General features: G+C 37.7%; 1 protein-coding gene across 1 annotated transcript in view; it reads right to left on the bottom strand.

Moving 5' to 3' along the window:
• Nucleotides 1-17: 17 nt before the first annotated feature.
• The window catches only part of znf839 (zinc finger protein 839), a 38,812-nt gene continuing 13,237 nt past the window's right edge, over nt 18-25,592 (bottom strand). Inside the window, exons 3-8 of the mRNA XM_063047476.1 lie at nt 20,481-20,609; nt 13,595-13,687; nt 11,580-11,735; nt 6,084-6,221; nt 3,581-3,719; nt 18-2,453 (exon numbers count right to left, since the gene is read on the bottom strand). Of these exons, the coding sequence (XP_062903546.1) occupies nt 1,360-2,453; nt 3,581-3,719; nt 6,084-6,221; nt 11,580-11,735; nt 13,595-13,687; nt 20,481-20,609 (1,749 nt within the window). The 3' untranslated portion in view covers nt 18-1,359. The remainder of the gene's footprint in view (nt 2,454-3,580; nt 3,720-6,083; nt 6,222-11,579; nt 11,736-13,594; nt 13,688-20,480; nt 20,610-25,592) is intronic.

Here is a 25,592-nt window from a genome sequence, read left to right as displayed (position 1 = left end):
TGCTGCACAAGGGAAGTGACTCATTTAAAACTTCATAACTAAGGCTAAATGAAGGGTTAATTTTAATTACAGTTCTCAAAATTTAAATTTAGGTGATAACTAATGTTACTCCAGTACTCCTGCTTGCAACTTAGCCATCTCATAAATTTTGATCCTCAATTGAAGCTTTTGGATATAATACTGTAAACACAATGACTGAAGACGCCCTTGTTGGCAACTACAAATAGATGGCAACAATGTCAGGAGCAGAGGAGAAACGTAAATGACTGAAATACAAAACAATTGTCCCAAAAAGAGTTTAGCTTAAAGCAGCAAGGTCCATATATTTGCAATGTTTTTGGAACTGAAACAGAAGCACTCAATATATACAAATACATAGCCCAAAAAATGTGTTGATGCCACACAGTTTTCATAACCGATGTGGTTCAGTATTAATATTCAGCAATTTATTTTGTTTAGCAGGTTATCCAATCAGTAAATGTTCATAATAAAAGCACTGTGTTCTCAACTGCTTGAAGTCTAATTTCCTAAGTGATCAAATTTGGTGGTTAAAACTCTACCCCAGTAAAACGTTTAGTGGAGAAAAAACTTTATCCTCCTTGTACTTAGAACAGTCATGAAGACTAATTTAAATAAATTCAGTGTTTTAAATCAGGAAGTACCAAAAAACTTGTAGACTTTTTGCAAATTTAAAGATTTCAATCATTTACAAGTGATCTAAACAAATTTTGTTTACTACATAATATGCATGTTCCCTGTCATTTGAGATGAACGACGAAGATTAAACTATTAAAATTTTAACAAAAATTTCACTTTTCCAATGTAACAGATTTATATTTATTATAACCTTTTCATGGGAGTACAATTAATCCTTTAAAGGCAGTTTCAAAAAAAGGCAGTAGAACATATACAAATGCTATTTTGGCAAAATAAGTATATTGAATAAGCAATAAGGAGTTAAAGATACAAAGAAAGCTTTCAATTTCAGTGCAGCAACATCACATTTTCTGGACAACTGCAGTCAAGGGTATGTTCCAGAAAACAATAAATAAAATTGGATTTATTTTATAAAATTAACTTGCGTACCTTGCCATGCACATTGCAACATGGAGGGTAACCACTCTCAAAACCTTCTACTCAGTTTTGTACAAGACTTGTTAACTCAGGGGATGATAAAGTTTAACACAAAAATACATTAAGTAATTAATAAATGTTCACCAGAACATAACAGGAAAAGGTCTCTAGTTTCTTTTACAAAAATGAACAGCCTTATTTTTGTACTATATCAGTTCACAGAACACGTAAAAACCTCCTTTTAGTTATTTTTGCTTTTCTAATCAGAAGGTCAGGGCATTCAAGTTATTGTTCCACTTCAGTTTGTGTCTGTGAGACTAACAAGCCTTCACTTTGCCCTTCAGAATCCATTGCCAAAAGTGCTTCAACAGTTTCAAAGGGAACACCATCAGGTGTTCGTATGTGCATTGTAGTACCATCAGCATTAGTTACGATAACAATGCCTTCAGATGTCTGTGACACAACAGCTGTTCCTTCATGTGACACAATGAGACCCTCAGAAGTTTGAATGAAGATCTGCTCGTGTCCCTGGGACAATAGCTCTTGACCCCCAACAGGCAGTTGGAATTCTAATGCTCCATCTTCTGTCACTGTACTTTCTATAATATCTTCTGAACTTTCATGATTTCTTTCATCCACATTCGGTTCTTCAAAGTGACCTATTATTTTACTTTGATTTGCTACTTGCAACCCATTCACTTCTTCAGAGGATACCTGACTATTGAGAACTACTTGGGGGGAAATTTCAGCTTCAAAAGTCTGTTCAGTCTGATGATGTTGCCTGTGACAATCCTGACCTATGGGCTCCACATCTTGAGAGAGAGCCTTCTCAAGCTGCTGCATTTGATCTGCTATGTCAGAATCATTGAGTTGCTCACTTTGTTCCTGATTGCCAAGTGGATCCTGGCTGTTGATAGTATGCTGCAAATCCTGAACAGAGTTGCTTGCTTCGCAATCTTTTTGGCTGACCTTAACCATGTCTGAAAGTAGTGAATTCTGATTGGTCATTTCATCCACAGTGGGAGTTAATTCAGCATTGTTCAACTGCTCGGAAATATTTTGACTGGACAATTGTTCTTGAACCAATTCCTCTGCTGTAAGATCTGTGTCCATACTTAAAAAATCTCCTCCCTGAATAGTATTATTAAGGACTTCATTGTGGGTTTCCAACAGGGGAAGTTGAGAATTCGACAGGTTTACTTGAGTCACCTGATAACACAATTCCTCAGAAGTAGACTGTTCCATGGAACTGGAACTCTTAACATCCGCGGAAAGCAACACTCCATCAGAATGGTTATCCACCTCCTGATCTGCCGTTGGTCCATACTCTGTATGTGGATCACAAGCATTCAAGGCGGGGCTTTCAATTTCTTTCTTGTCTAAAGAAGAAAACACTAGTTTTAAATAAAACAGCTAAATAAAACAATCCAATAATGTAGCATGCATACACTACTCCCAAGAAATTTGTACAAATCATATAAGTAGCAAATTATAACTTCAATTGCCTTGTTCACTACACATACCCATAAATAATCCTGCTCACCTACATCTGCAAAAGCATTTTTAGTTGGGCTGTAAAATGCAGGCATCAGAAATTGCACAAAACTAATTTTCCCTTATTTAACAATGGTTATAGAATTTCACATAAAACTATGTTCTGAAAGAACAAGCATATTTTCCTCTTTTAGTTTGGGAACTTTTTTCATAAACGGATTATTTCTAAAAAGCAACTTAAGACAGGATAGATTGTTAAAATCATCTTTTTGGAAAATGCACCACAAGTAAACATGTTTGGGCCCCAAGTGCAAGCAATATGTTATCTCAATCAGTTCCTAGTGTATCATAAGTCCCCAGCTGTTTTTTTTTGCATCAAATTGTATTCTTATCAGAGCTGTCAAAAAGATGTCAGAATGCATTAGTGTTTGTTTCTGAAGAAGGACTGAAATTGTAAAGTGTTGGAATTTTGACCTGCATCTAATCTGACCTGGAAGCAGTCAATAGTGATGATGATGCAAAATGTGAAGATGTTCATGATACAGAACTAAAATTCTTCTTGCTGTGTTCATAATTTGGAAATGTAAAAAGCTGTAATGCTTTATTCAGGCTTTTTATTTAATTTTAGTTAGACATACAGCACTGAAAAGGCCCTACCAGTCCTTTGAGCTGCATGCAACAATCCCTATTCAACCCTGACCTAATCATCAGACAATTTACAATGACCAATTAACCTACCTGGCATGTCTTAGCCAGAGGACCTGGAGAAAACTCGAGCATTCCACGGGTGTAGAGATTCGTTAGATGACCCCGGGATTGAACTCCAACACCCCAAGCCGTAATAACATCACGCTAACATGGCGCCCCTCTGAGCCCAAGTGCTTAAAACCCAAATTTATGCAAAAGATCCCTGTCGCACATGGTTTCAGTAACAGCAGATTCATATCCTAGCCTTCTAAATAAAACTGAAATCTTAACATATTACAGAGAATGCAAAATTAAATTAATATACCTGTTGCATTAGTTAAGCTTTGTAAATGTCCTTCACCAGTTATTTCTATTCCATTTTGGTTCAAGTTACTTTCAGTTCCTGCTATCGAATCATCAATTTTCATTCGTTTTGTTAAAGGGGATAATGCTCCAAAGTCTTGCTAAAAAAGCAAACAGATTATTTTAAAAATCTCTAAATAATCAGAAGTTTCTAAGCACATTTCTCAAGGATTGTCATAAAAAGAATTTAACATAGAAACATAGAAAACCTACAGCACAATACAGGCCCTTCGGCCCACAAAGCTGTGCCAAACATGTCCTTACCTGAGAAATAACTTAGGGTTACCCACAGCCCTCCATTTTTCTGAGCTCTATATACCTGTCCAGGAGTCTCTTAAAAGACCCTATCTTATCCGCCTCCACCACCGTTGCCGGCAGCCCATTCTATGCACTCACCACTCTCTGCATAAAAAACCTACCCCGTTATCTCCTCTGTACCTACTTCTAAGCATCTTAAAACTGTGCCCTCTCGTGCTAGCCATTTCAACCCTGGGAAAAAGCCTCTGGCTAGCCACACAATCAATGCCTCTCATCATCTTATATACCTCTATCAGGTCACCTCTCATCCTCCATCACTCCAAGGAAAAAAGGCCAAGTTCACTCAATCAATTCTCATAAAGCATGCTCCCCAATCCAGGCAACATCCTTGTAAATCTCCTCTGCACCCTTTCGATGGTTTCCACATCCTTTCTATAGTGAGGCAACCAGAACTCAGCACAGTACTCCAAGTGGGGTCTGACCAGGGTCCTATATAGCTGCAACATTACCTTTCGGCTCCTAAACTCAGTCCCACAATTGATGAAGGCCAATGCACCGTATGCGTTCTTGACCACAGAGTCAACCTGCGGAGCAGCCTTGAGTGTCCTATGGACTTGGACCCCAAGATCCCTCTGATTGGCCACACTGCCAAGAGTCTAACCGTTAATACTATATTCTGCCATCATATTTGACCTACCAAAATGAACCACCTCACATTTATATGGGTTGAACTCCATCTGCCTCTTCTCAGCCCAGTTTTGCATCCTATCAATGTCCCGCTATAACCTCTGACAACCCTCCACACTATCCACAACACCTCTAACCTTTGTGTTATCAGCAAATTTACTAACCCATCCCTCCACTTATCCAGGTCATTAATAACAATCACGAAGAGACGAGGTCCCAGTACAGATCCCCGAGGCACACCACTGGTGACCGACTTCTATGAAGAATATGACCCTTCTACAACTACTCTTTGCCTTCTGTGGGCAAGCCTGTTCTGGATCCACAAAGCAATTTCCCCTTGGATCCTTGGAGCCTTGCATGGGGTACCTTGTCAAACGCCTTGCTGAAATCCATATACACTGCATCTACTGCTCTACCATTATTAATGTGTTTAGTCTTGATCTTAGGATTTTGGGTGTTAGTGTTTAGGACTTGATTTTGTAACACAAAAGGCTGCTAATTAATATCTGAGTGGTGAATATATTTTCCATGAAAATACAAGTTAATAGTTGTTAATAATTAACAGGAAAATACCACCAGACAGACAGGACAATCTCAGGCTTTGCAAGCCCAAATAAAGCACCAAAGAGCAAATTATTGTTAGTTCCTATCAACCCTTTATAACAGGAGCTCCATTTGTGTGGCAATGTAGTAAAATGTCCCATTGTCAATTACTGAACAAAGCTTGTCTCATAGGAGACATCGGGGAAGGTAACCACAAGCTTGGTCAAAAACACAGGTTTTAAGATTCATTACCAAGGAGAAAAGTAAAAAGTTCAGGAAGGGAAATCTACAATGTAGGCCCGTCACTGATAATTTGTTGGCCACCAATCATCAGATGCATTAGAAGAATGTATAAAACATGTGCAAACAGAAAAGACCACAATAGATATTACCAATTTCTCAAATGGCTTGAACAGTCTAGATGCAGGCAGGATATTTCATGTGGCTGAGTCTAGGACCACAAGATACAGTATGAAAATAATCAGTTTGCTACTTTAGACTGAGACGAGGTGAAATTACTTCACTCACATGATGGTGAACCTGTGGAATTTTCTACCCAAGATGGCCATGAAGACTCAGTTGCTTCATTTGAAATAAAAGTTTAGTAGCTTTCCAGGCAACAAGACAATCAAGGAATATGTTGATATGGCATGAAATCCTCTCAATAGTTTGTAATTACTAATTCATTGAATCTGGATTCCTATTTTCTCTAGTTAAAAGATTTAAAGAAACTGGAGATAAACAAGAGACTGCAGATGCTGGAATCTGGAACAACAATCTGCTGGAGGAACTCAGCAGGTCAAGCAGCATTTATGAGAGGGAAAGGGCTTTCTAATGTTACAGTTGACCCAATGAGTTCTTCCAGTCGATATTTTATTGAAGAAAAGTTGTTTATAATTGTTCTAATACAGGCAATTAGCAGTTATTCTAAGTGACTGAAGCCAATATTACTGCTTTATATTTTCATTTTCAGATACCTCCATGACATGTTTCTCTGCAGGTGAATTGACATGGTTTTGGTCATCCACAGTCACTAATTTATAGGTCAGAGACACGCTTGCATCTTGCTGATTTTCCTTATTCATGTGCTCAGTTATTCCTAATGACTCAGCTACCTGGAATATTTAAAGGGGAAAAAAGACATCTGTTACAATCTTATTCTACTCAATTCATAAAACTATTAAAGTTCAAAGTAAATTATTGAAGTGCATATATATCACCATATACAACCCTGAGATTCATTTTCTTGCAGACATTCACACAATAAACACAAACACAAATAAACACAATAGAACTAATGAAAGACCGCATCCAACGGGACGGACAAATAACCAACGTGCAAGACAACAAATTGTAAATACAAAAAGAAAATAATAATCATGATGATTAAATAAGCAATAAATATTGAGAACATGAGGTGAAGAGTCCTTGAAAGTGAGTCCATAAATTGTGGGATCAGGTCAGTGATGGAGTGAATTAAATTCAGCAAAGTTATCCCTTCTGGTTCAAATGTCAGATGGTTGAGGGGAAATAACTATTTCAGAAACTGGCATTGTAGGTCCTGAGGCTCCAGTACCACCTTCTTGAAGGCAGTAGCAAGAGAGCACGGCCTGGATTGTGGGGATCCTTGAAGAATGCTGCTTTTCTATAACAGCGCTCTGTGTAGATGTGCTCAATGGTAGGGAGGGCTTTACCTGTTATAGACTAGGCCTTTCCCACTACTTTTTGAAGGCTTTTCTGTTTAAGTGCATTGGTGTTTCTATACTGGGCCATAATGCAACCACTCAATACACTATCCACCACACATCTAAAGGTGTTTGTCATTAAATGAATGCCGAATCTTTGCCAAGTTCCAAGATAGTAGAGATCCTACTGCTTTCTTGGTAATGGGACTTGCATGCTGAATCCAGGACAGATCCTCTGAAATGATAACACCGAGGAATTTAAAGTTGCTGACCCTTTTCACCTCTGATGAGGACTGGCACATGGCCCTCAGGTTTCCTCCTCCAGAAGTCAATAGGAGGAAACCAGAGATCCGCTCCTTGGTCTTGCTGACATTGAGAGGTTGCTGTTGTGGCACCATTCAGCCAGATTTTCAATCTACTTCCTATGTGCTAATTTGTCACCACATTTGATTCAGCCAATGACAGTGGTGTCAACAACAAACTTAGATATGGCATTAGAGCTGTGCTTTGCCTCTCAGTCATAAGTATAAAGTGAGTACAGCAGGAAGCTAAGCATACAGCCTTATGCACCTGTACTGATGAAGATTGTGGAGGAGATATCGCTACCAATCCAAACGGACTGGGGACTACAAGTGAGGAAGTCGAGGATCCAGTTGCACAAGGAGGTATTAGGGCCTAAGGCTTGAAGCATATTGATTAATTTGGAAGGGATGTTAGTATTGAATGCCAAGCTATAAAGAGCATCCTGATGTATACATCTTCACTGTCCAGATATTCCAGGGTTGAGTGAAGAGCGAATGAATTGGTATCTGCTCGAGCTGTTGTGAGAGTAGGCAAATTTGAACTGATCCAAGTCACTTCTCAGGCAGGAGTTATTATGTTTTATCATCAACCTATCAAAGCATTTTATCACAGTGGATGCAAAGTACTACTGTGATAGTTATTGAGGCAGACTACCACGTTCTTCTTTAGGCACCAATGTAATTGAAGCCTGCTTGAAGCAAGTGGGTACCTCAGACTGCTGAAGCAAGAAGTTAAAGGTATCGGTGAACACTCCAGCCAAATAATCAGCACAGCTCTTTAGTACTGTGCCAGGTACCCCATCTGGGCCGTGATATACAGTTGCAGTAAAAAGTTTGTAAACCCCTTACAATTCCCTTTTTTCTGCATTAATTACTCATAAAATGTGATTCTCATCTAACTCACAAGAATAGACAAACACAATTTGCCTACACTAATAAAACACAAACACATGTATTTCTTCTCGTCAGTACTGAGTACACCATTTAAACAATCACTGTCTAGGTTCAAAAAAGTACGTGAACTTCTGGGGTAATGCCTTCTACAAAAGCTATTTGGAGTCAGGTGTTCCAGTCAATGAGGTGAGATTGCAGGCATGGGTTGTAGAAGTGCCCTGCCCAATAAAAAAGACACAAAGTCAGGTTACTAACAGACCCTGCTCTTCTCAAGAAAGATCTTTTTATGTGTACCATGCCTCAATCAAAACAACTTTCAAAGAGGAAGTGTAAAGGTGCATGAAGGTGCCAAAGGCTACAAAAGCATTTCTAAGACCTGAGTGTTCATCAGTCCACAGTAGAGAATTTGTCTACAAATGGAGGAAATTCAGTACTGTTGCCACTCTCCCCTCGGGAGAGTGTTCTACAAAGATCACAGCAAGAGTACAATGTCCAATGTTGAAGGAGGTGAAAAGGAACCCAAGGGTAACAGCAAAAGACTTGCAGAAGTCTCTAGGAACTTGCTAAAGTCTCTGTTCACGTGTCCACCATAAGAAAAACATTGAATAATGTTCAACCTAAAACATAAGCCCTACCTAAGAAAAAATTGCTGTACATTTGCAAAGAACCACCTGGATGTTCCACAACGCTTCTGGGACAATGTTCTGTGGGCATATGAGACAAAAGTTGAACTTTTTGGCAGAATGCACACTGCTATACTTGGACGAAAAAGGGCACTACACACCAACACCAAAACCTCACCCCAACTGTGAAAGGAGCAACATGGTTTGGGGCTGCTTTGCTATCTCAGGACCTGGACAGCTTGCAATCATTGAGGGAACATAAATTCAAAATTGTATCGAGGCATTTTACAGGAGAATGTCAGGGTAGCAGTCCATCACCTGAAGCTAACTAGAAGTTGGGTGATGCCACAAGACAATGATCAAAACACAAGAGTAAATCAACAACAAAATGGTTTAAAAAGAAGAAAATTCTTGTTTTAGAATGGCCAAGTCAGAGTTCAGACCTTAACCCAAGTGAGATACTGTGGCGTGACCTGAAGAGGGTTGTTCATGCAAAGTGTTTCAGAAATATTGATGAACTGAAACAGTTTTGTATGGAGGAACGGTCTAAAATTCCTCCTTGCCATTGTGCAAGTCAGCAGCTACAGGAAATTTTTGGAGGAGGTTATTCCTGCTAACAGAGATTCTACCAGTTATTAAGCATAAGAGGTTCACACACTTTTTTCAGACTGGACTGTGAATGATTCAACAATGCACTCAATAACGACATGAAAAGTACAAATGTTTATGTTATTAGTTTAGGCAGAGTGTGTGGGTCTATTATTGTGACTTAGATGAAGATCAGACCACATTTTATGAGTAATTAAGACAGAAAACCAGGTAATTGCAAAGGGTTCACAAACTTTTTCCGGCAACTGTATATTTATTTACTAATTAATAACGTACTATTTCAGCATTCCTAATTTAAAAGCAGTGCCCTTCTTGAAACTATAAGTAATGTGACAAAGATTCAATCTTTTATATAGAGTATTTAAACCAAGTGAAATATTCAGAGTAACTTTCTACAGAATTTTAATCACTTATAAGAGTCAATGTGGAAAAATGTCATCTGGCTGTCCATGAAAAATTCCTCTGACAAAAAACACCATACTACACAACCAAAACACAATCATCAAAATTAATGTATGCAGTCAATAGTTCATGTGAAGAGTGGAGTATGACTACACCATAGAGTGGATTCCAGTCAATTGGGCCATCAGTTAATCAGGACAGCAGCTTCTTTGGAACAATTTTTAAACAAAAACTAATTAAGTAGCTGGAATTACCTTTGTTTATTTAGGACACTATTTGGGGCAGCAGACTGCTGCCGAATAGTTCTAACTAGTGTCATTCCCATGCATTTTTGACAGTATCAGTTGCGTGTGTGTTTAAAACACGATGATTTTTGTCACTGATAGTTGACGAGAAATAAGCAGCAAGACAATTCAGAGCTGTTTTGCTCACTGCAGTTTCAAGCATTCAGATTTGGAGATACCAGAAACAGCCAGGAGTGAAAATGAAAATTTCACTGCTTCAGCAAGCTAGGAACTATGAAGAATTTGAAGGTATTGACAACTGTCTTGAATGTTACAATGAAAATAAAGATTTGGAGGATGCAATCATCAAAAATTGTATGAAGGCAGTCCACTATCTAAAATTGGTGTCTGTGCTGATTTTGTTCATTTACAATCAAAAGAACATGAAGGTGTACAATGAATGAATTCCTCCATCAATAACTATTAGGAACTAATATAGTTTCATAGTACTGTGCTAGTGCTGATAGTGCTCTAATTTGTTCTATATTTCAGATAGATAGATACTTTATTGATTTCAAAGGAAATTAGTCACAGTAGCATTACAAGTGCACAGATATACTAATTATTTAAATACATAATTTGTTACTCAGTTAAACAGTAGTTTGTCTTTCTTTTAATACCCATTAAACTATTTTCATGAAACTTCAGTTAATTAAGACAGCCACTTAATTGAGCCAAATCTACTGATCTTGATTGCCCTAAATAATTGGAATCCACTGTATGTCCCATCTCATTTTTGCAATATAAATTTTAGTTAAAACAGTAGCCAGTTCGGCTTAAAGTGAAAAAAAAAGACAGGATTCTGGTAAGGATCAATGGTGACAAACATCTATCTTGATGATAGAAGGAGCTACAGGAGCTTCACACCTGCCTTTAAGATCAAGTTGTAGAGCTAGCACAAATAATGGCAAAGATTTAATGACTGTAGACTTCTGTATAACATGGATTTACATCCATTTTTTCTCTGATAAATCCTTAGTTTACTATTCACATTCTTGTCCCACTATATGTCACAATTCCTCCAGACTTAGTCACTCCAGACTGACAGTGATAGTTCTGAATTCCTTCAACTCTAATGTCTTTTAATCCTTCATTTATGACATAGATTCATCTGTTAAGGTCCCAGTTTCTAATCCCCAACCCTCTGTAATCTTCTCACTGCAATTCACTTTTCTCTTTCAAGGCATTCCCCAAAACCTATCTTTCTGAACAACTGTTTAGCCATGCTCCATGTGGATTAGTTTCAAATTTTGTTTAACATTGTTGGAAACACCTTGTAATATACAATTATCTATTTAAAATTGCTCTATAAATAGGAGCATGGTTAAGTAGTTGACTAAACTGATGAGAGTGATGGAATGTTTTAGTAAATGTTTAGTTTTATGATGACCAAATGATTCTGAAATATGTCTGAACAATCATTTTTGTGACATTATCACTCAATCTGGGATTAATTGAGTTATTGCCATTTAATTGCCATTAATTACCACTTATTCAGATAAACATTAACTAGCAATAAAAAGAAAATACAACAAAGCTTATTTTTGCTGCACCTTTGATTGTTCTTATTGCAATCATGCAAAGTGATAGATTGTAGCAATAGTTGAAGAAAATTAATTAAATCTGAAACTTAATACTGCTTGTCCTATAAATTCCCCACAAGCATTTATTTACCTGCAGGCTAGAAATCTGTAAGGGCTGTTGAGGATTTGTTAATCGAATGGAATTATTTAAGTGCTCTTCAGCCATTTTCTTCACATGTTTATGCAGCATTTCAAATTCTCTATATACATCTTGAAATTGTGGTCTAGCAGGATGTCCTTTCTCTACCTAGGAAATCAGCATTAAGAGTTTCAATTTTTCTAATAATTTACCAGACATGAATTAAGATTTTAGAGATCCAAATGTAATCACAAAATAATAACTATAACAATTAATCAGAAACGGTATTTCAAAGATATTGCCCAAGAAAAAACTTCTGTTCCGTGCACTAATTTCCCAACAGGCCAAAATTCCTAATGAATGTCACTTTCTTTTGAGCGCACAAAGTACCTTTATTGCAGGAAATAAAATACACTTTTGAGGCCTGTACAACCTTAAAGGAGCATTCCTTCATAATGGGCTCGTAGAAAAATAATTATTAATAACTTGGAAGCAACTGCGCTAGTTCGGCTAGCAATGTGTGCATGTGACCAGAAATATTTCAAATATAAAGGAAAAAATGGGAAAAATATTAATTATCTGCAACTGGAAAGAACCAATTAATATCTTGTACATTTCAACTGAACTTGTGTTACATTTAAAACATTGAATTGATTGATTACACATTACTTGTGTATTTGTTTTGATGTACCCACACAAGATATGGGATGAAACTACTTAAAATCTCAATGAATGCAAACTTGTCAACATCAAGAAATTTGTTCATTAAGGTGTTTTTTTTAAAGTAGAAAGAGTGGCAGTACAAAGAGCCTAGTAGTAGCATTACAAAACTATCACACAACTGCCAAACCCAGAGTGGAATGCACACAAAAAAAAACCAAATGGCTGGGAGGAACTCATCCACAAGGAAAGGGACTTAAGGGATACTAAAACTGGCAACTATCCAAGACTATTTTGGCTGTCAGTAGGTTTGTATTCAAAAGTAAGGTTAAAGGATATATTAATTATAATGAAATAAATGTCATTAACCAGAACTACAGACAGTCTGCACATTTTATTCCCTCATTTTATTCTTAACATTTTTTTGTTAAGGGAGAGGGAGAGAAGCAGTAAGGAAGAAAAGTCAGAACTCCTCACCTTAATTACTAGGTCCACCATTTTGAGTACAGCACCACAGGGGTGGCAGCTTTCATGAAACCATCACAGATGACGTACTGCTAACAATTTTCACCGAGGATTCTGTTTCGGTCACCATTATTTCCAGTTTGCGAAAGGGGTGGAAAGACTTGCAAAATGGTGGATTTATGAATAACTTGTGAATTGAGGGAGTTTACATGCACACATATACACATGCACACTTGAGGTTTTTAAATAATTTCGTTCTTTGTTTAGGGTTCCCAAGAGCCTGGAAAGTCTGCAATAGCATGCAGTATTTTATGACTATTTCTAATGGAGCCAGGAAGGAATGCAGCTTTAAGTAACAATAACAAGAAATTCAAGTTTTTATAAATAATTAACCCAAAAAGTGGAAAAAGTTATTCCTCTGAAACATGTTAAAATATTGCACGCTTTGCACATTACTGTTGGACAAATAAAATGATCAACAGCAGATATTTTTCTTAATGATTTCACATTACTTGGCCTATTGAGAAACCATCGACATGCACTTCAATCTTTTACATATATCATTCTGTCAAAACAAACTTTTGTAGCCAAATTTACTTTTAATATTGCAATTGACAGCTTTAGTTACATCTGCCCTAAAATTATTACAAAGAGCTTTTTAACAAAACTTTATAAAGTGTACAAAAGTATTATATGGGGAAAAATGATCTGTGCAGTAGTCTGAAAATGGTAGGAAATTTTCAACTGCTGAAACTTCTGAGTCAGAGTTTAGCATGGGTTGAATAAAGCATATTATGATTTTTATGGTGATGAAATGCTAGATATATCACTAAAATATTCATCAGTTACAGGATACTTCAAAATTACCTTATATAAGTACATTAACTTATTAAAATACACACCTTCATCAACAGAAATTCCCAAAGAGTGATGACTTCAGTCAGTCTGGGGAGAGCCAATTCCATCAGTTCCTCATCATCACACTGCTTCAGGAGCTAGTTGAAACAAAATTCTAATTATTGTGCTGAACAGTAAATATAGTATCAGTATATTGCACAAATACAATTTCTGATATTTTAGTATTAGTATTTCAAGTAGCTATTTAAACCTGATATTTCATGATCCTTTGAATGTTAAAATATTCCTGAACTCCTTAAATCATTTCAAGCTGAAAAAGATTCTTCAAGTGTACAAACTTAATAGGACAGCATATCAGTGAAAAGGCTATTTTTACTGAAAACATTAAATATTGGGTAGATTAAGTCAGTACATAAGTGGTTAATTAAGCAAGAATGAACAAGATACATACAAAGGGGGAAAGAAGTTAATTATTCCAGAAATGTTCAAGTAGAAGATAGAATGCAGAGATGAAATATTTCTTGATACCTAACGTGTGCAGTTTTCTAATTCAGTTTAAATGGCCCTGCCATAAAGGATTAATGGAAGGTACTCACCAAGAAGAGAGCTTTCATGGTCCCCTAACTAACATTCATCTTTCAACCAACACCAGCAGGAACAAATTAATTTATTATTTCTCTTTGCCATTTGTGGAATTTTGCTGTGTTACTTATTGACAAACATCCCAATGTGTGATCAAGATCGGAAATACAAACATCAAACAAGTCAACAAATTAAAATATCTTGGCAGCCTAATAACAAGTAATGTCAGATGCAACACAGGTATCAAATACAGAATAGCAATGGCCAAAGAAGCTTTCCAAAAAATGAAGACCATATTAACAGACAGAAAGATGAGCACGTACACTAAAAACAGAATACTGCAGTGCTACATTTATTCTATCCTGACTTATGGAAGTGAATGCTGGACCATTTCCCCAGCAATGGAAAAGAGACTAGAAGCAGCTGAATTATGGTTCTACAGGAGAACGTTAAAAATATCATGGACCACACACACATCAAATGAAGAAGTTCTTAGAAGAGCCCAAGCAGTTCGATCACTCATACCAACAATAAGGGAAAGACAACTCAGATTCCTAGGACACAGCATGCGGAAAGATAAACTAGAAAAACTCATACTCTCTGGAAAGATTGAGGGGAGTAAACCTAGAGGAGGACCTCGGCTTATGTACATCAAAAGCATAGCCAGGTAGCCAGGTGGCTACACATTGAGGAAATTGAAGTCATCCAAAAAATGAAGGATAGATCCATATGGAAAACCATGGTCAAAGTCCGCATCAGATATGGTACCTAGACAGACAGACAGTCTTATTGACTGCTGTATATATGAAAAGTAAGGATGGTTATATTTCTGAAACAATAGCTCGAAAAGGAGAACCGTAACACATGAAATGTACAAGTTTGTTCCTAAAATGTGCACAGAATATATTTCTATCTACTCTAATAATGGATGAGATTCTACAGGAACTGACAATGAGGAAAATATCAGATATTGACCAGAGAAGTAGATATGGGAATGGCTCAGTTTGAGGTCATTGACAATAGAACATGGGAAAATGAACAATATGGTCAGCAACTTATGCAGAAAAACAACAGGAGATACTCAAAATATCCTCACCAGCAATACCCCTTATGCTTCTCCAGTAAATACTACCTCTCAGTAACATAATCCAAAAACACAGAAACATACACACCAATAATACCTACCAATACTTAAGCAATATTTATCTTGATCTGGGTAATACAAAGATCCATGACTATCTAAGTATTCCTATACACTTCCATTTCCCATCCAAAAGCTTTAAAGCTCTCCATCTCTTTCTGGACAACAGATCTAACCAGTACCCCTTCACTGCCTGGCAGAACTAGTTCTCACCCTCAACAATTTCTTCTTTCGGCTCCTCACACTTTCTCCAAACCCAAGGTGTAGCCATGAGCAATGCCTACCTTTTTGTCAGCTATGTGGAACAGTCCATGCTCCGAGCCTAAATTAATAATGCTCCCCAACTCTTTCTACGCTACATTGGTGCGGATTACTGCACCAATGCGCCCTCAAAAGACATCCACTGTGCCCTCAAATATAATTGGTCCAACTCTCTCCCCTTTCTTAATCTCTCTGTTTCTGATTACAGGCTAAACTGACATATTTTACAACCCCTCTGACTCTATCTTGAGTCCACCTTTTCCCACCCTGTCACTTGTAAAAATGTAATTCCCTGCTCTCAGTTCCTCCCCATCCGTCACAAAAATTTTCAGGATGTGGCTTTCTATTTTAGACCATCTTAAATGTCCTCTCCCCACCCCCCCAAAAAAAACGGTGTTTCACTTGCAGGACGATCAATATTGCCCTAACCCACATCTCTTTCACTTCTTGGCAATCTGTCCTCACATATCCTCCCACCATAATAATAGGAGCAGGGATCCCTTTGCACCTGCCACCCCACAGGCCTTTGCAGCCAACACATTACTTTCTGCAATTTCCTTCATCTTCAACATGGTCCTATCACTAAGCACATCCTTCCCTCTCCCTTCCTCGCCGCTTTTTGTAGGGACCACACTCTACATGATTTCTTGTTTTCTGGTCCCTCTGCACTAATCTGCCTCCTGGCACTTAACCATGCAAGCATGACAAGTGCTACACCTACCCCTATACCTCCTCCCTCACCACCATTCAGGGCCCCTAAAAGTCCTTCCGGGTGATGCAACACTTCACCTTGTGAGTCTGTCAGGGTCATTCATTGTATTTAGTGCAGCCTCCTCTACTGTGTTGGTGAGACCCAACACAGATTGGAGGACCACTTCATTGAGCACCTTTGTTCTGCATGGCACAAAAGGCAAGATTTCCTGGTGGCTACCTATTTCAATTTGACTTACTATTCTCATATCGATATGTATGTATGAATGTGGTGTCCTCTACTGCCACAATGAGGCCAAACTCAGGTCAGAGAAGCAATCTCTCATATTCTCTTGCATCATCTTCAACCTGAGGGCATGAACTTCTCTATCTGCCAGGAAATATTCCACTCGCCCACTTCTTTTCCATTCCCCACTTTGGTCACTCTCTCACCGCTTCTCTTCTCCTCTACTGGTCATCACCTCCCTATGGTTGCCCCACTCCTCGCCTTTATTCCATGATCTATTGCCCACTCGTATATTCACCTCTCTCAGCCCTTTATCTCCTCCACCTATCACCTCCCAGCTTCTTACTTCATACCCTACCCATCAGGTCTCACCTATCACCTGCCAGATCGTACTCCTCTCCCTCCATCTTCTAATCCCATCTTCTGCTTCCATCTTTTCCAGACCTGATGAAGATTCTCAGCTTGAACCTGCTTATTCCCCTCCATAGATGCTGCATGACGTACTGAGTTCCTCCAGCATATTGTGTGTTACGCTCAAAATTTCCAGCACCTGCAGTATCTCATGTTTATAACCATCTAACTCCCAATTCTGGATTAAAAAAAGATATTTCCTCTATTTATCAGGAAGCTTCTCAGATTTACATTTGATCCTGATCACAACTTCAGTTTCCTTCCCACCAATTCAATCCTTCTTTCTGTCATTTATCCTTCAAACCAGACAATTCAGCATTGGAGGAATCATCCATTGGGGAATCCAGAACAACAAAAAATTAAGAATAATACAAACCCATTTCGGATTGAAATAACGACTTTTTTTTCTTTTTCCGAAGTTGTACTTTTGAGTTCTCTATATAAAACTATTGTTCAGATTTAGTTGAATAATCGAAGTTGAAACGGGCAGATTTTTGAGTTATGAAGGAATCAGATAGAATCAGAAGGCCAAGATCAAATCAGTCAAAATTTGTTTGAATAGCTGAGCAAATGCAAGGTGCTAAATTTCCTACATATTCTGGTATGAATTGGGTCCTAATTCAGCAATTCCATGATTTAAAATTCAAGTTTTTGTAAAATCCCATTCTATCCCTCTCCCTACCCCAGCAACAAACCTCATCTGACCCATGTCTATACATTTCCATATTCTTTACAACATGTAAGGTCTCTCAGCTTGTTGAGTATATAGTGCTCATATTCAGTCTCCTACCAATTTCATCTGTAATCGATTTTCTTCACATTCCTATTAACTTCTCCTAAATCTAACACTCAACTATTCACAAAGGGCACTATGTAATAGAAAATAGGATTTACTGTTAACTAAGGCTTGTGATTAATCATTTTATTCACTAATCAAAAACTACTTGTTACTTGTCTTTCTGTAACCACTATCTGCTATCAAAACATACTGTAGTTGCAAGTTTCTGTGTAATATTGTCAGCTAAAGATGTAAAAGCTGTACCAAATTTACACTCAGGTAGATTAGCTTTGTAACACACACAACACACAAAATGCTGGAGGAACTCAGCATCTATGGAAAAAAGTACAGTCAACGTTTTGGGCTGAGACCCTATGGCAAGTCTTGTCTGGCCTGCTGAGCTCCTCCAGCATTTTGTGGACGTTGCTTGAATTTCCAGCATCTGTAGATTTTCTCTTGTTTTAGATTGGCTTTGATTGGTCTCCTGGTGCACACCAGTTTTAATAAATTACCTGTTTTTTCAACCACCAACTCTATTTGGCATTTCCATTTGCCCCTAAAAGTCAATTACTCAAATATACCTTAGTGCAAAATGATGTCTAATATTTCTGCGAAGCCTCTCAGTGTATGTGAAGACGCTGTATTAATTCACATTAGTTTTACCTAGTTTTACTCAGAGTAGAAAATACATACACCCAATTAGGCACACCTGCTTGTTAATGCAAATATCTAATCAACCAATCATGTGGCCACAACTTAATGCATAAAGACATACCAATTTATACTTCTGCGTCAAATCTATGCCATAGGTACGGCGTAGCCGCGTACCCTACGCTATAGCCTGATGCGCACCTCCCCAAAAATGTAACTATGCGTCACGGCGACGCAGCCCACAACAACTGTGATTGGTCCGCTTGGTAGCATTGCATTTCCTCCTACGCTGCAATAGCTTCCCTTTGGGCGACTGAATTGCAGAGCGACGCACACACACCAACGCACAAGTATAAATGCTCACAATGGTGTAGGCTACTACGCAGAAGTATATATCAAGTGGTTCAATTGTTGTTCAGACCAAACATCAGAATGGAGAAGAAGTATGATTCTAAGTGACTTTGACTGTGGAATGATTTTTGGTGCTAGACAGGATGGTTAGGAACTCAGATAATGCTGGGATTTTCATGTACAAGTTCTGACAAGACATGAATCAACATGTGATGTCTTACATAACAGAAACAAAAAAATGAAAACTCAACAGTTTACTCCAAGAGTCCAATGGAGTAAAAGAGTTAAAGGATCAGGAAGTACAAATGCAAGATCACCAAAACTGGGTGCAAAGTAGAAAATGCTTTAAATGTTCAGGGCAACACTTAGGCAGAAAGAAAACTACTATAACACATCAGTGACTTTTCATTAGAACTCAGAAAAGGGTAAACTTATTTTAAGATCAGCTCAACATGCCAGGTATTTCCAGAAGAGATAGATCTTTGAAAAAATAGAAGCATACATACAAATCTGATTGCCACATTATAAAATTGATACTGAAACACTAAAAAAAATCTTCTATCACTTGCAATAGGAATATTTGCCCATCCATCCTGCTCTGTGTCACAAGAAAGATCAACAAGGATCAAAACTTTAAGGTTACATGTATTGCAAATAGAGGTACAGGCCTGGTCCCATCTCTTTATGTGAAAGATTGAGAGATAATCTGGAAGTTTTTGAATTTTTGAAGATATTTATGAGAGCAGAAATTTAGTATTTCCAATAATCAGAATAAGAGACATTCAATACAAGATAGCTACCTAAAGAAATTCAGTGAATACTTCTTTACATTCTAATAAGATTGTGTAACACACCAGTTGATGACATGGATGACCTAAATACATTGATCCCTTGAAGTTTAAGGAGCAGTATCAAGGAGAACATTTATGGTCTCTGTTGATACAAATTGCAGGGACAAACAGGGAAAAGGGGACAAAACAAAAGACGACAAAGACTAGTTGGACTGTACTAAACATTTCATAACGACCCCTTTTGTTAATCTATGTTTTAGATCCTTTTCGTGCACTTTATATATCATGTACTGTCATACCAAAAATAGAAACATTATTTTTAAAATACAGGTGGTTAGCTCCACAAAAACAAGTGGAGCAGTTGAAATTTAAATACAGGTCGACCTTCACTAATCCGGCACCATTGGGACCCGAGGAGTGCCGGATTAGTGAAAATGCCGAATTACAGAAGGATCACATTAAGCATAATCAGTGCTGGATTATTGAACCAGATTACAGGAAGTCGGATTAGTGAAGGTCGACCTGTACCACACACCTTCACCATTCTGAGATATCCTACATACATTTAACTCATGTAACAAATATATAAGAACCAATGCATCCCTGAAAAAGTAGCATAGCTTTAATTTTCGATGAAGTTTTGAAGAAAAAATTGAATCAAATAGAAAAGAACTTGCTAAATGCTGTTCAAGCACTTATTGCTATTAAAATATGTGGCGCACATCAACTGAATGCAAAACAGTTTCTGCAGTATCATTAAAGGTATGCTTCACCACATGAATACTTATTTTTAATCCTCCTTTCTTCAATCTCTCTCGCTCTCTTCTCAGTTCCCTTCTCCCACCATTCACTTGTTTTGATCCCTCTCATCTTCCCCGTCTTCAATATCAAAATATGTTCCAAAAGGGTTAATGAAACTATACTATATAATAAAGATGCACTGAATCCTTGGAATACTTTGAAATCTTATATCCTGTTTAGATTTTAACATGCATCTAATAAGGGAACCTTCACCAAAACGCCATACCTCTTTTAGCCTTGCTTTCCTCTTCATGACTTGTTCTTGATGATAATTATTGTTGTGGTGTTTTGGAGGTCGGCCACGTTTTACTGTACGGCGGCGCGCAGGGAAATGTGCTAATGTAACTTTTCCAGTCTGCAAGAAAATTAAACCTGAATTTTTAAACTAGTTATCAAAAATTAACGGTGTCTATTATGGGCATGGTTATTATCAATACAAAGTAAAAACAAAAGGATTGTTATACACACAAATGCCAAAACACTGCAAGATGATCATAAATTAGTAAGCCTGCACATTATGAAAAAAATGATTCATCTATAATAGTACCATTCATCTTCATTTTTTATTAAATGCCTGTATTCTAATGGTGAAGTCACTTCCAAAAGTGACATTGAGTAGCAAATTTAAGGATTCCAATCCAGTGAAAAAGGAACAATGACACATTTGCAAACCATGAGAGTATGAGACTTGCAGGAGATTCTTGAGCCATTAGCATTAATTGTCCTTTAATCTTCACCCATTAGTATTATGATGTACCTGTTGCCCTTCTTCTTTTGGTGGTAAAGTTTCAGAGTTTGGAAGATGAGTCTCAGTGAGTAATGCATTGCAATTTTAGCTTACATGCACAACAGCCATGATGTAACAATAGTAAGGGAACTTACGATGAAATAAATGGACAGAGTTGGACAATCTGTTTTAGTCTTGAGAAAGGAACAATGTAGATGGAACTAGAAGCATGAATGTGGATTTTTTTTTTAATTGTCTTTTCAAATAATTTTATTAATTTATATATAAGAATACAGAGTACAGGAAAAATATATATGTCAATACATTAAACTAAATCACATATTAAGACTCCTTACCTTATATTCGTACAAGTCAATTAGTTTGTAACATTGAAAAATAATAATTATTTTATATTTTAAAGAATCTAACCCACTACCAAGACCAAAGCTAATTAATAGAAAAAAAAAGAGAAATGCTTGTTAGTCATCATCTGTGCTTTAACAACAAATCAAAGGTCTTGAAAATAATTCAGAAAGGGTCCCCACAATGTTTGAAAGTCTTGATTAGATTCAAAGATTGAACATTGAATCTTCTCTAAATTTAAACATGACATCACATCATGTATCCATTGGGCGTGAATAGGAGGGGCCACATCTTTCCATTTAAGCAAAAGCGTCCTTCTGGCCATAAGAGACATAAAAGCCAAAATGTGCAAATCAGATGGCTCCAAAATAATATCCTTCCCTCCAACAATACCAAATAAAACAGTCAAAGGATTAGGTTTGAAATTTACTTTAAAAAATTGAATAGAACAGTTTCAGTCTTTAAGATGTTTTCCTGGGGAATCACAGGGATGTATGGAAATACAATGGAGCAATTGAGAGCGTAGCCGGCTGGTGGCATAGTGGCATCAGCGCCAAACTTCGGAGTTCAAACCCAGCCGGTTCCCCAAGTACGCTTTCCATCCATGCTGGGTTGAGCGTCGAGCTAGCAACTCGACCTGGTAAAAAAGAAATTGCCTGCTACAGAAACATCAAAAGCAAATAGCCTATGCTCTCTCGCGAGTTTAAAAGGCAATTTCCTTCCAATTGAGAGGGTAAAGAAAAAGATGGATTTTGTTAGAATTGCTGACCCTAATGCTTGTGAATAATAATCAAGGAGTAAATGGATAAAAGCTGTTAGTGAAAAGTTGCGTTATTACTTACTGAGATAACAACAGACACAAGAGCAAAATGAAAGTTAGATAGGATCTGGAACAGTTTTTCACCCAGAGGGTAGCGTGAGGAAGTTAGAGGCAGGTATTTGCACAACATTTTAATAGTATCCAGGTGGGCAACTGAATTGCCAAAGTACAAGGTTACAGATCAATTGTTAGTAAACGGGATTAGTAAAAATGGTTACTTGAAGGTCACTTGGACAGAAGAATTCAAGACAGATGGCAAGATCATTTTGCTATTAAGGTAACTAAGGATTATAACTGGTGCAAGAAAGTGGTACAGAGGTGGTAGATTTGCCATAATTTCAATTTAAATAACACAGCAAACTCCACTACTGATTCTTTCCTTGTGTAATCTAGATAAAAGTCATTTCAATATTTGTGCAAGGGCAAAAACACATTAGATTAGATTAGTGAGGACACTCAGTCCTCGTTTACTGTCACTTAGAAATGCATGCATTAAAAAATGATACAACGTTCCTCCAGAATGATATCACAAGAAAACACAGGACAAACCAAGACTAAAACTGACAAAACCACATAATTATAACATATTGTTACAACAGTGCAAAGCAATACCATAATTTGATAAAGAGCAGACCATGGGCACGGTAAAAAAAAAGTCTCAAAGTCCCGATAGCCACATCATCTCATGCAGGTGGCAGAAGGGAGAAACTCTCCCTGCCATGAACCTCCAAGCACCGCAAACTTGCCGATTGCAGCACCAGTGGAAGCACCCGACCGCAGCGGACTCTGAGTCCGTCCGAAAACTTCGAGCCTCTGACCAGCCCCTCCAAGCACCATCCTCTGCCAAGCGCTTCGACCCTGCCTCGGCTGCCGAGCAACAAGTAAAGCCGAGGACTCGGGGCCTTCCCCTCCGGAGATTCTGGACTACACAGTAGCAGCAGCAGCGAAGCAGGCACTTCAGAAGTTTCAACAGTGTTCCTCCGTGCTCTCACGTCCATCTCCATCAAATCAGGATTGTGCATGGCACCCTACTTGACAAATAACAGACATCACCACCAGAGTGGCCGCTGCGAGCTTTGTCGCACTGCCATCTTCTCCTCCTGTTAGGCACTAAAGTTTAAATTGGAGGTGCGGAGTTCCTCCTCATGTTGATAAATCTCAAAGAGAGAATGAGGTATTTGATTAGACAACACCATGAAACAACAGAAGGTAGGAAGTGGCAAACTGAGCAAAGTATATAGAATGGACAACAGTTCAGCACAGTAGAGGCCCTTTGCCATGATGTCATGCTGACCATTTAATCTACTCCAAGATCAATCTAACCCTTCCCTCCCATATGGTCCTCCATTTTTCCTTCAGGTATATGTCAGATAAGTTAACAAATTTCATGACACATACCAGTGATAACAAACCTGATTCTGATTCTGTCCATTCAAGTCCCTTGTATCTGCCTCTACCACCAACTCTGGCAGTGCGTTTCACACACACCTACCACTCTGCATAAAATATCTACCTCTGACATCCTTTTCTCCATACACCTTAAAGCTATGCCCACTCATATTAGCCATTTCCATTCTGGGAAAGTCTCTGGCTGTCCACTTGATCTATTCCTCTTATCCTCTACACCTCTATCGTCCTGTCATCTTCCTTTGTTCCAAAAATTCACTCATCCTATCCTCTTAAGACATGCTCTTCAAACCAGGCATCATTCTGGTAAATCTCCTCTGCACCCTCTCTAAAACTCCTACATCCATCCTATGGGGTGATCAGAACTGAACACAATACTCCAAGTATGGTCTAACCAGTTTAAAAACCTCACAGCTCATGAACTCAACACCGCAACTAATGAAGGCCAATACACCATACGCCTTCGTAACCACCCTTTGCACTGCAACTTTGAGAGATTTATGGATATGAACCCCGTTCCCTTTGTTCCTCTCACTTAATCCTGCCATTAATCCTGTATTCAGCCTTAAAGTTTGATATTCCAAAGTGAATTACTTCACACTCAAACAACGGAGTAGCAAAGGGCATTTAATCCAATACCTTGATCTACATTATATGCAATCTTGCAGTAGAGCCGGAAATGAAGTAGAATTTATTGGCTGTACCCAATCAAACTGACAAGTGCTTCACTTTTCAAGCATAACATGGGGAGATATTTTCTCCCTTCCTTTGACCAAAAATGAATCAAACCAATAATTGCCAGTATGCTGATTGCCATTATTATTTTTTACAGCTGAAATGCATAAAGACAGGCGTCATTCTGCTTTCCCAAAAACTAAGTGTTTAATTTGGTTCAGGACAACCAAATTATTTTGCTTCCAAGGTCATTTACATTGCAGATTCAGCTTCTCTGTCTCTGTGGCTCTTTAATTGTTACAATTTTATAGACATTTATATGGTCACCACTGTCAGAATTTGAAATGTAATTATAGTCAACTAATCCTTTCCTGGCAATTTATTCCGCCAATAGCTGCAGTATCCATTTTCAAAATAGGTAGAAATATCTAAAATTCTGGAACAAAAAGTATGCCATAATTCAAACTACCCATAAAAATTGCTGAAGACTGACTATGGAGCACAGTTTTCTTTTAAGGTTACTAGATTATTATGACTACTTTTATTAACTTTGCAGCCAGTTTATTGGCAAATTGAGATATCCTTTGGAAAAGAGATTTCAAAGTGCAATCATTAAACAAAAATGGTATTGAGTTGCAATTTGCTAAAATCAAATTCAGATTGTTCTCCTTTTCTTCCCTTGACATATTTCCGATTATCCACCCAACACTGAAAGATCAACTATAATTACCTCCACCATCCCCATGATAAGCAGGCAATAATGTTAGAAAAGTTATAGATAGAAATCACTGATAAGAAGACATTCAAGAAAATGCACAACTTAGTTGCAGCATATGAAATCATTAAACATTTGAAAAATAAAATTAATCTCCGTTGATTATTAGTGATAAATTCAATCTGTAGAAATACTCTTCAAAACTGATTCATCATGCCAGATATATTTCCAGGACTGACAAAAGCATTCAGGAAAAAGGGGCACTGGGAGTCCAGTGTTGATTCTAAGTTCTTAACATTGAATCAAACAGAAACAATGAAGATTACAAATGATCACCATCAACTGCCTTTTTTTTTTAGTAATCTTGCATGCTAAATACCACTTAGAAGGAACATTGAAGGCAAGAAGAGCTACAATATACTTAGTGTTGATGTGAGTAAGAGGGGAACTTGAAATATTTATCATCTAAAGTGTCTCAATAGTAATGACAATATCAAACTGACTGAATAAGCTGGAAGAGTACTAAAAGGCAGACTACTAAACGAGGTCAGGGACAGGTGGCAAAATGCAAGGGAAGAATCAACTTCATCTTCACCAAGCATGCAATTGCCTAAATGGATTTTGGTTAAGT

The sequence above is a fragment of the Mobula hypostoma genome, chromosome 1, assembly GCF_963921235.1.
Source record: "Mobula hypostoma chromosome 1, sMobHyp1.1, whole genome shotgun sequence".
NCBI classification, from domain to species: Eukaryota; Metazoa; Chordata; class Chondrichthyes; order Myliobatiformes; family Myliobatidae; genus Mobula; species Mobula hypostoma.
The sequence above is the reverse complement of the archived record's forward strand: the minus strand, read 5'-3'. Positions and strand labels throughout refer to the sequence as shown.